This window comes from Triturus cristatus, chromosome 9, assembly GCF_964204655.1.
Source record: "Triturus cristatus chromosome 9, aTriCri1.1, whole genome shotgun sequence".
Taxonomy (NCBI): Eukaryota; Metazoa; Chordata; class Amphibia; order Caudata; family Salamandridae; genus Triturus; species Triturus cristatus.
The window spans coordinates 652,128,175-652,140,573 of NC_140592.1; the positions used below are offsets into that span (position 1 = coordinate 652,128,175).

The window sequence follows — 12,399 nt, forward strand, 5'->3', positions numbered from 1 at the left end:
ACCCTGGTAGCTGCATTTCTAGCAGCTACCTGTGTGTGGGAGAAATGCCGTCTCTCAAAGTGGGGAGTTGGCTGGGACTGTGGGGATTTTGAGGCTCCCCCCCGCTTTACCTATCATGGCACACTGGGTGCCCTGGGTTGGCTCCAGGGCTCCCAGGGAATTGTGGCCAAGCCCCAGGGGATGTGGTCCCCGGGGCTGAAATCGGCCCGAGGAGGTGAGCCTCGTGGTCCCCTCTCCTTGTTTTATAAAAAAAAAAAAAAATTGCAAATCCTAACTTCATGGGCTTAGGGAAGGCAAAGCAAATGTTTCCTCTCGCATTCCACATTGAAAAACCATCTGAAATCCTGAATGGAGGTGACTGCATCGTTTATCTCTTGTAGCGCAATCTGATCTGGGGTAACTGTGACAAGGGATTTCTTTATCGTTGTTTCGTGGTGGGGCGAAGTATGCGAATGCCCAAATTTATCTGCAAGCTCTGCCCTTTTTGGCTACGCCCAGTTTTCCTAACTATTATGCAATGGACTTCCCGCCTTTTCCCACATTGATTGACAGCTTAACATAAGGTGACACGTTATTGATGCAGAGGAGTACGAGGACATCTCCAACAAACAAAGAAGCACTTGCATCATTTAGTTAAGAGGAAGTACCCCTGTTTGGTGAAGATTCACCTCTTTGTAATCTTGTTGTCTTCTCTTGATGAGGATTCATGTTATCCCAGCATTGTGGATGAAGACACTTGAAGAACAATCACATTGCCAAAATTACATACACACCTGTGGTCCTTTACGCAGCTGTAGTGTAGAATATGCACAAGAGATTTACCCAACGAGGTAGCACTTAATAATTAACCAAATGACGGTACTCCAGTTGGGCAGACGTTTTCAGTAAAACTGGCGACTCTTCTTGGAAAAAATTAGGGTTGTGTAGTATCCTGCATTTGTTAGGAAATGTATTTCACACTTCCTGCTCAGCCAGTGCCTGTGCTCTGTGCTCAATAGAATGTTGGAGTCCTGATGTGACTCAAAATGTTGGACCTCCTCACTACAGGTTGATTATGGCCCTGATGCTAATTTCACAGAAATTAAACCTCCGGTGGGAGCACTTACAAATATACACATAACTAGCGCCCCCGTTGAAGCTCCACTTAAGTAAAGCACAAATGTCCTAACTTCTTGGGCTTAGCAAAAGCAAAGCAAGTGTTTTTCCTCTTGTTTTCCATGTTTACAAACAATATGAAATGTTTAACCCCTTCGCCGCGGCGGGAATTCCGCCGCTGCGATGGGGGGGGTTTGGGGGCACTGCGGCGCCGCGGTGCTCATGACGGAACCACTCCGTCATGAGTCACGGGCGAGCTGTGCTCATGACGGAGTGGTTCCGTCATGATTCCGCCCACGGCGCTAATCGCCCGCACAGGCGGGGAATTAGCGCCGCATGGGCGGAGCGGCCGCCAACGGCCGCAGCATGACGGAACCACTCCGTCATGAGCACACGGCGCCCGTGACTCATGACGGAGTGGTTCCGTCATGAGCGGGGAAGGGGTTAATGGAGGTGAATTCATTGTTGATCATTGGAGCACTATCTAATGTGCAGTGACTGTGATGAGTAGTTTCTTTCTTGTCATCTCATGGTGAGAACAGAATCCATGGTTCTCCATTTTAAATACCCTAAGCATGCAAATGCCCAACATGCATAGCACCACTCACACACCCACTCACAGACATACACAGGCACTTGCACACCCACTCACAGGCCTACACAGGGCCACTCAGACCCACTCAGGCACTCACACACACACACTTACACCCCCACTTACACAGGTACTCACACACCCACTCACACATACCCACTGTCAAAGATGACAGGTTACAGTTGGGATTAAAAAGTTTTAAAAACATAGAAATTCACTGTAAGAACCAAAGGTTACAATAATGTAATAGTTAGGCTAAGAATTCACTCGTACATAACCAGTGAAACTCAGCAGATCTAGTTGTCTGAGCAAACTATACCGTACGCTCCTGCAATTCACTGCTTATGACCTCACATATTACATCACTCATTACATGGTCTGTGATATCACGCATGACATCATCCATAGAACCACTCACACAACCACTCACCCCTCCATACAACGTCTCATATCTCCACACACACACACCCATTCACATACCCATTAACAAACCATTCAACAACTTGAGCACACACACCCAACCCACTCACTCATACAGTTACTACCACAGCCAAATCACCCACACATACACCTACCCATCCACCCACCCACTCTCTCACCTATACAGCCACTCACACTAGCATTCACTCACCCATAGAGCCACTCACTCATAGAGCCACTCACTCATACAGCCACTCACATTACCACTCACTCGCCCATACAGTTACTCACACAGCCACTCATCAATCCAGTTAACTACGTACATACCCATGTCCATACAAGCAGTCACACGCCCACTCACTTCCCTATACAGCCACTCACACAGACATGTGCTGTGTGAAACAGACACACACCTACCCATATATCCATTCAAACAGCCAATATTTTACCCATACAGCCACTAACACACCCACTCAGCCACCCATAGAGCCACTCACTCAGTCACCAAAACAGCCACTCACACACTCCCCCACCCATGTAGTCACTAAGGCAGCCATTCACTCACCCATACAGCCAATCACACTCCATTACCAATACAGCTACTCACGCAGCTACTCACACACCCTTATTCAACTGTACATCTACTCCCACACATACAGCTGACACCCACTCCCACTCTGATAGTCACACATCAACTGAGATGACATATGTTCGAATCAGTATCCCTCATTAATAGTTTAGAAACTATATTAATTTCACTTATGCAGTAGCTTACTATATATCTTTAAGTCTCAGAAACATTTACGAAACACTCACTCACTGTATAATGTCAGTGATGTCATTTGAGATGTCATCAGTGATATCAGTTACCATGACATGAGTGATGTAATATGTGAGGTCATTTTATTTATTTATTTATTTGTAGCTTTATATCGCGCTAGACTCGACTCCCGAAGGAGTATCTCCGCGCCGTTGGTCGACCATCTTACAGTAAAAAAGGGCTAAGCAGTATGTCATAATAATTAGTTCTGAAATAGGTATGTTTTTAATTGCTTCCTAAAAGGGAGATAATAATCACAAAGTCTTAAGGATAATGGGAGGTTATTCCAAAGAGTAGGCCCAGCAACTGAAAGGGCTCTAGCTCCCGGTCTTGTTCTTTTTACTCTGGGTACACACAGCAAAGCCTGTGCACTGGATCTCAGAGGACGCAATGTTACATAAGGGGTGAGTTTCTGAGACAGATATGCAGGGCCCATCCCATGCAGGCATTTGTGTATAACACAACAGACTTTAAACTTCACCCTTTGTCTGATGGATAGCCAGTGAAGCTTCGTTAACAGAGGTTTGGAGGGAGTGCGAGGGGGCTGATTTAGGACAAGGCGAGCAGCAGTATTCTGGACCACCTGGAGTCTAGAAATTACTCCCTCATTTGCTGCCAATAGTAACCCATTGCAATAGTCCAATCGACTCAGTACTAAAGCCTGCACCAAAGTCTTTCTAGCAGAGTCTGGCAGCAAAGGGAAGACTTTCCGTAACAAACCAATAATGTGGAAACAAGAGCCCACCACTTGGTTGCCATGATGTTTTAGGGATAACTCCTGATCCAATCTGACCCCAAGGTTTTTCACTACATGTTTGGGCTCAGGGACTGGACCCAGATCTTGAGGCCACCAATCCGGTGACCACAGGAGTTTAGCCTCCCCGAATAGCATCACTTCCGTCTTTGCAACATTGCGTTGCAGGAAGTTAGATGCCATCCAGTGAGCCACTGCTTTCATTCCCCTGAAAAGGAGTTTCGAACTTCCACAGTGAGGCTTTTAAAAGGAAAGAGGAGTTGGGTGTCATCCGCATATGACACTGGGATAAAACCGTAGGACCTCATGATGTCAGCTAGGGGGGCCACATAGATGTTAAAAAGAGTAGGGCTCAGGCAAGAGCCCTGTGGCACCCCTTTAGAGATCCCTACCTCCTCTGCCCGATATTCACCCAGAATGACCCTTTGGGTACGACCTGTTAAGAAACTCCTCAGCCAGGCAAGAGCCTTGTCTTCCAGGCCGATGTTAACTAGCCTGGTGGCCATGATGCTATGTGACACCGTGTCAAACGCCGCAGACAGATCTAACAGAACCAGGACAACAGAATAGCCTTTGTCCTGGAACATGTGAAGATCGTCCGCGACTGACAACAAGGTGGACTCAGTACTATGTCTTGGCCTAAAGCCCGACTGGGAAGAGTCTAACCCACCTGTCATTTCGATGTAGTTTGACAAGTGTCGATTTACGAATTTCTCAATCATTTTACCCAGAAAAGGGAGGAGCGAGATAGGTCTTAAGTTAGACAGTTCCGTCCAGGGGATCGCAGAGTTTTTCCTCAGCGGTCTTACCAAGGCCCTTTTCCATTCTGGAGGAACATCCCCTGTGCTAAGGGAAAGATTGACTAAATTCAGCATTTCTGGTCCTAGAACATCTGCCAACATAGGCATAATACGTGCAGGGATGGAGTCTAAAGGACTACCACTCTTAATTTGAGAGATCCGTGAGATTACCTCCTCTAAGGAGATAGGGGGAAAGCTCTTAAGACAGTGAGTACCTTGCGCTTGCTGTACCGCATTCTGGGAGGTGTTGTTTTCTCCAGCAGCAATTGCATTTGAGGCTATAATCCTATCATAAATTCCATCTATCTTTTTCATAAAGAAGATAGAGATCTCATCACAGAGGTCCTGGGATGCAGCCTCCATAGTATCGCAAGCTACTGGTTTGGTGAAAGTTTGTAGTATATTATACAATACTTTTGGGTCTTTCCCTGCCGCTATTAGTTGTGCTGCAATGTGATTTTTCCGTGCCGCCCTAATGGCCTTATGATATGTCTTTAGGGAAGTTCTATACTGTTCTTTATCACCTAAAGACTTAGACTGTCTCCATAGCTTTTCCAGTTTCCTAGTTTTTTGTTTCAGAGATCTTAAATCCTCCGAAAACCAAACTTCTTGTTTATTTGTCGGTCGAACCTTGTATGTTTTCAACGGGATAATAGTGTTAATTACTACTTTGACCGTCTCCTCAAACCTGTTGAGAGCAGTTCCCATGTCATCTGTAGGATTCTCAAACCGGGAGGTGTCATATGTCTTTTTGAAGGTTTCCGTGGTAAGTTTGTGCCAAGGTCTCCTTTTACTAGCCAAAACATTCTGAATTTGTGGCTTACACATAGAGGCAGTATAAAATTTTAAAATAAAATGATCAGTCCATTCTACCTGAATAGGTGACAAGCATTTAATAAAGGGTGAGCTGGACAGAACTAAATCCAAGGTGTGACCTGCTTCATGTGTGGGCCCATTATTGATCTTTTTTAGTCCCAAAGAGTCGAGATCCATTAGGAGCATTCTTGCCTCCATACATTTCTCTGACTCACTATGGACATTAAAATCCCCCACCAGAAGGAAATCCTGGTTTTCTATGACATACGGTGCTAAGGCCTCTATAAGTGCGACAGAAAAATTCCCACTTGGGCCCGGTGGACGATACACCAATGCTCCCTTCCTTTGTTCCCTAGGTGTTGAATTGATTTTAAAGATTAATAGTTCCATCTGGGGTGTGCATATTTCTTCGAGGATAATGATATTCAGTCATAAGCAGTGCATCGCGGAGGCATAGGTTGTAGTTGGTTCAGGTTAATAAAACTGCTGAATTTCACTGGTTTTCTACCAGTGAAATCTGAGCCTAACTATAAGGTCCCTGCAACCTTTAGTTTTTTTAGTGAATATATATATATATATATATATATATATATATATATATTGGCGCAAAGCTGCAGAGGGACGGTGTATTTTGATATATATATATGTATATATAATATATATATGTGTGTATGTACGTGTGTGTGTGTATTAGTTATACACATATATACTTTTTTTTTTTTTTTAAGACTCAAATTAAAGTGACTATGTAGTTAGTGGAGGATCTCAGTTAAAATGGAACATTTAAAACTCTAAAAAACACAGAATTTTACCAGTTATATTCAACTGATGTAACTATAACTCACTGCCCAGCCATGTACAGTGTTGTCATCAATAATATAATTTCAGATGATATCAGTGATATTAACAATGATGCCGTACAACTTGTCATGAGTGATGTAAAATGTGAGGTTCTAAGCAGTGCATGGCGAGGGCGCAAGTTATAGTTACTTCAGTTTGCTATAATGGTTGAATTTCAGTGGTTTTTAAAGTTTAAAATGTTAGACAATAGACACCCAGCTTTTATCTATCTATTACCCTCAAATTAGGCTATAGTAATAACAGTTTCCCAGAACTCACCAAGTGTGGGACATGTCCATAATATATGCCAGTTTGTGCCCGGCTCTCCGCATTGTCTTCAACATGTCTCAGGGCGAGTCTTGTCCATAGTGTGTAGTCGCATGGGAGTATAATGCCAATTGTATAAAATCTTATGTAGTGTTTCTTGCCTCTGTGCATGCTGTACAAAATTATGTTTGCCCATATATATAAACAGCATCCCAATGTTCTGGACTCAGTGCAATGCCAAAAGCTTTTGTGGGAGGCAAAGTCGGGCTGAAGGGGACTGGTGTTGAGAACAGCATAAAGTCTTGAAACCAAATGTTGTGTTGGTGTGAAGGTGTAGATCTATTAAAAATGTGTTGTTGCGTGACCCAGTGCCTGATCTGCAAGTTGTGGTACCTCTTTCAGGGAATCAATATGTATTTCTAATGTCCTCAAAAGAACTAATTTACTGGTTACATAAAAATCTTGAAGCTGGAAGCATCCCTGCACTATCCCTGACCGGAAGCAGCTTCTTTTAAGCCCTGTGGGTAAGTTTGCATTTTCCACAATTGCGTATCATGAGGGATAGATAAGAGGTAAGTCCTTTATGGCAAATCAAATAGTCTCCGGTCTCTAGCTTTACTCTTGTTATGGGCGGGAGGTAGAGGTTTCAACCCCTTTGTCGCTTTGGGATCCACAGGATTTCCTCTAGTGTGCAGGTTGTTGGCTTTTGATCTATGAAGATGAAGCACAATATCTAGTCTGTGTCTCCCCAGAGCCATTCGACCACATAGCATTTCTGTGCATAGTCGTAATAGTGGCGTATGTCTGGCAAACCCAATCTTCCGTTTCTAGGATGTGTCCTACAAACTCCGATATGCACTCTTGTTTTTTTCCCCATCCTAAACAAAAGTATTACATATATCTTATACCTGTGAGCTGGAGGTCCTGTAAGACATGCATTATCTTCGGGAGGATTGATATTTTAAGTGATGCCACTCTCCCAAGCGAAGGTAGGGCGTTGTTATGCCACAAGCTCAAAAGAGCCTTGGCGATCTTCAATAAAATGTTGTAATGTCCATCGAAAGGGTGTTTGAGGGTGCCTTGAAACTTTCCCCCGCCCCCCTTTGACCATCTGCACAGGCAGTGACATCAGTGGATTTCAACTCATCCCTGTGCACAGGAAGTGACATCCCTTTTTTTCCGTCCACACTAAGGTGCTCTCCTCCCTCCTCACAGGACCTATTTAATAACGACTGCGGAGTGGACATGCAGCGATAGCGCCAAAGGCAAGTCTGTTGCGCCGAAGGCAAGCCGTCCATGCCTGGACTACATCCACCACCAAAAACCCTGTTTCTACCCCAACCCACTTATACTGGCTGCCTTCCTCCTTGCTTCTAACCCCGGCTGCCGCTCGTTGCACAGCTGCTAAACTGCACCACATAACGAGCATTCACATGTGCCTCGTGCAAGTGCTCATGCACTCTCCCACACCCTACACCCACCACTCACGCACCAATAGCAGCCCACTTGCTCATACTAGCACAAACCGCAACCCGCTGCCACAGAGCAAACACCGCCCAAACAAAACGCCACACTCGCATGCATGCTCTTCAGCATCCACTTGCTCACCAAACATGCCTGGGTGATATTGACCTTCTGCACAACCATAGCTCCGGACCTACTCTGTCTGGCAGAAACATGGCTAAATCTATCCTCGGCACCGGACATTGCTACAGCCATCCCTGCCAGCTACAAGATCATTAGGCAACACTGCCAGCACAAGCACAGAGGGGCTAATACCATCCACTTCAAAAATACCATCGGCTACACCACCTACTCGGTCACCCTCATCAACTACATGGAATACCTTGTGTTCAAGGTACACATCACAGCCAACTTCTCCGTGAGTGGCACCCTCGTATACAGAGCACTAGGACCCCACACCAATTTAACCAGCAACATCATAGACTTTGTCGCACAGTGGAAGTCTATAATCTATAAAAGACATCAGGTAGAGAAATTTGTAACATAGCATATTATTAGACAGATGCAAGGAGCCAGGTGCCAGTGTAGACCATTTATTTTACGGAAGTTATCATGGACTTTTTATACATTACAATACACATTGAACACAGAGCACAAATGATACACAGCCAATGAGCGCTAGTTGCTTGGCGAAACAATAGGAGTTTTTACTAATTTATCCAATCGTTAATCAGAATAAGATCCTTAGATATATATGGGCATTAATTTATGAAATCTGCAAGAAAAACTTTGTAAAGGCTCTTATTAGATTTAAGAGGGCTCCAGAAGACTCTGAATACAATTTAGATAAGGGTCAATTCATTTTTGCAGCCAAGTATGGAGGTACTCTGTGAACTCAGTCAGTTTTGAGGGAGGTAGATTCAGCCCAGAGGCAGTGTGATTTTACGGGTAACTCTCTGAAATGTTATTACAGACTCCAGTTGGCAGACCAGGCTCACCTGAAAGGTGTAATATGGAATGAAAGAAACAAGATCTATTCAGTTCAGATAATTGGTATAAATACTTAGTAAACTCATTGCCTATTTTAGAGCTAGCCTCAAAATGGGAAAATGTGGAGATATACAGTCTCTTCAAAGCTTCTTGCACAGCACAATTTAGGACTCAGACACATCTTGGAAATAGAAAAGAATTCAATCTCAAAGTTTCGAAATAAATCCTATATAATTTGATGGGTGCACCACCATCATTCCTCCTCTGTCCACTAACTAAAGTATGCAGGCTACAAATGCTCTTTGTTCAGTTCCTGCAAATTTCCATCATTGTATTCAGGAATGCCTGGTAGACCCTTGATGGTGACCGTGATTTGGTGCTGGTTATCCACATGGTACAAAAAGAGACATGACCGTTGAAATCAGGACCAAGCCAGGATTAGTAGATCAACACCAATTTCGCTCCATCCCATTCTTTGTGAACAAGATGTGCAGAGCTGTGGTGGCGCAGGTAATGTATGATTAAACCTTGGCTGCATTCAGCTGTTGACTTTCTTGGTCAAATTGTGGTCAATGAGTCACATTTTAAAAATTGCTTTGGATAAGATGTCCTACTATCGCCAAAGTTGATACAAAGTGTCCTGTAAGATTGCATGAGATCTATTTGCTTGCCGAGACGCATTATATTTTTCCTGATTCTTATTTTTCTTAACTCCTGATAAATCTGTATTTATAAATATGTTTTTATAAAACCTATGTTTTCATAACTTTTCTACATTTTTCTAAGGATTTTAATCAATCACCAATAAATATGTAATCTGAAGCGGACCCTACAGTAGAAGGGTCATTGTTGTTAAAAGTAAGGTGACATAGAGCTGTAGTGTGCATCAGGTGCCTTTGCCTTCCTGTTTGAAGTGTTGGTGCTGGTGAAAAAAGTGTAAGACCACTGTGTAAATTGTTTACAAGGACCCAGTAACTCCAGAAGCCGACCATGGAGAAGCATAGGATTGTGGATGGGGCTCAGATTTCCCAACGATTTGCATTAAAATTCAATGGTACTGTTTTTCTCTTATCTATGTCTCTGATTCTGTTCTTTATCCTTGCAGTCCCATGCAGAGTATTCATTCTTTGCTGCCATTGAAATCCTCTCATTTTGTCCAATTGAGAACAAATTTGCACTCCGTATCCGATTTAGACAGTCCTCAAATCAAGCACCCATTAACACTGGTTTACAGGAATTGTTGTGTTTAAAGATCTTCTTTTCTTCCCTTTTTTTACTATTTAGAAGCGTGATGAACCACTATTGCATGCTGTGAAAGTTCACCTGATAAACTTGTTAGAAATACAATATTAAACGCTATTTTCCAATGTTTCTTGATGTTTTTTTTGTAGGTTATTGATAAAAGTGGTTCAAGGATTGGAGAATATGAAGATGTCTCAAAAGTAGAAAAGTATGAGATTTCAAATGATGCTTATGACAAAAGATCAGGTAAAGCAGTCTTTTAGAAAGACTCCAGTTCTGTGTACACATGCACACACCACACCCTCTTGCAGATGCATTTCAATAAGTTTATTGAGTACAAACTGGAACAGATATAATTTTTGTAAGCTACTTCTATACACACCTTAACAGTAGCTATGGTGATTTCCTTGGTTCAGCCCATCACCCCCTGACACACTTCAACTGCATTTCTGTTGTAATCCTCACTCGTCCAATCCATTCTTAAACCATTGTATCCTTATTATATGTTTATGGAAAGGACAGACATATAAAGTATCCCACTTCCAGTCCCCAAACATTTTCACAACATGCCCTTAACTATTGAAATGCACCTGTCTTAGAATGAAATGTCCCCCCACATTTGTATGCATTTTTCCAAGCCCTGGGACCACTGATATAGTCTGTACCCTCCCAATCTTGCCGAGCTTTGTTTATTTTTGTTTCTCTTTTATGGGATCTCCACTTATAGTCACTAACCCCAAACACCTCTGCCTATATGCAGGATCACAAATAATATACAGTTGAGAACTTTTTTCTCTCTACATTTTAATGCAGTGGTGCCTATGTGCTGCTACGTGAGCTTGTTGGTGTAAATCTTTGATAGACCATTGGCATGAAGTAGCTGGATCCATCATATATTGCTGCATGTGCCTTGTTGTGAAATCGTGGCAGGGCGGATCTACTTTTCAATCTGCAAATGAAGGGGTCACTGAAAGACACTTAGCCGCCGTGTTGGTACAGAGTTTTAACTACAACAAGGGGAATATGAGTGCATACAAAATATTTACCAGAGGTGTGACTTAGTGAGGTGTGCCATTCAGTTGAAGGCACCCCTGGGAGCCGCACACAGCAGTTGGTAGGCTGTTTTGAAGCCACTAACGCACATATCGGGATCTTTACCTACCAGGGCGTGTCTCGGCTGGAGTGGGATGTCAGTGGATTATATCAAGCAGTGTTGGCACCAATGAGTGGTGTAGCACTCTGTGGGGGGGTTGATACCTCATCCTCCCGAAAGAGGGAGCTGCCGGGACGATCCATGCTTTCTACTGCCTACGCAATGGCACAGCACAGATTGGGGACCATGTTTCCATTTTAAACAAAAAGTGTTAATTTGCGTGGACAAAACAGGCCAGTTTCAACGAAATTAAAACTTTGTTGAAAACAAGCCCATGGAATCTATCCATGTTCCAGGTGCAGTATTAACGAGCTAGGTAAAGGGGCACTTGTAGTGATTCCGATAGCCCTTTAATCATTTGATATTCCCTCCATCTGGTCGGTTAGTGGACCGGGGCCAAGGAGCTCGTGGGGTTTCAGTTGTGCGCCAATTTTATAAACGTGCTAGGGCCATTGCCCCTTCCCTGCAAAATGTTTCTGAACCGGTAAGAATAGTTTAGGTACAACGGTTTGTAACTTGCTCGTATTTTGGCACTGAAGTAATTGTCTTCTGAATTCAGTTGTTTTATTGTTACATGTGTCTGAAGATTGCACGCTTTTGTTGTTCAGATTCTGTTCGTTCATTCCTCAAACGTAATAAGATGGGACAGTTCAAAGATGAAAGCTTGGCGACGTCTGACCTCGAGCAGAAGCTGGCGGTGGAGAAATCTTTGGCCGAGACAATTGCAGTAGGAGCACGCTGCGAAATCCACACTCCAGGGCAGCCTACAAAACGTGGCACCGTCATGTCTTCAGGTGTGTAGCTTCACGTTGTTAATGAGCAAACCGGCTTTAAGTTTCATTATGCTTTTTCTACATTGATTCTTTTAAGTGCAATCACAGCTTCTCATAGTTTTGCAAATTGTAATAATCATTATTTCAAAGCGTATTCATTTTTAAGTAACCAAGATAGTTTAAACCGCATTACTGCCTACTGCTCTGGTCCAGGACAATGGCCTATAAGGGCGAGAACATTGAACTACTGCATACCCACAGCTATTGGAACATTACACCCAATGAGTGCATAATATTTCAAATTAAACAGGACGAAACAATGTAAACAGAACAGTTAAATACTAATCATGAGCTGCTACCATTGTTGGCCTCT

General features: G+C 43.3%; 1 protein-coding gene across 1 annotated transcript in view; it reads left to right on the forward strand.

Annotated features, from left to right (window-relative positions):
* The window catches only part of TBCB (tubulin folding cofactor B), a 105,079-nt gene that overhangs the window by 64,113 nt on the left and 28,567 nt on the right, over positions 1 to 12,399 (forward strand). The window contains exons 3-4 of the mRNA XM_085625713.1: positions 10,250 to 10,346; positions 11,862 to 12,047. Of these exons, the coding sequence (XP_085481839.1) occupies positions 10,250 to 10,346; positions 11,862 to 12,047 (283 nt within the window). The remainder of the gene's footprint in view (positions 1 to 10,249; positions 10,347 to 11,861; positions 12,048 to 12,399) is intronic.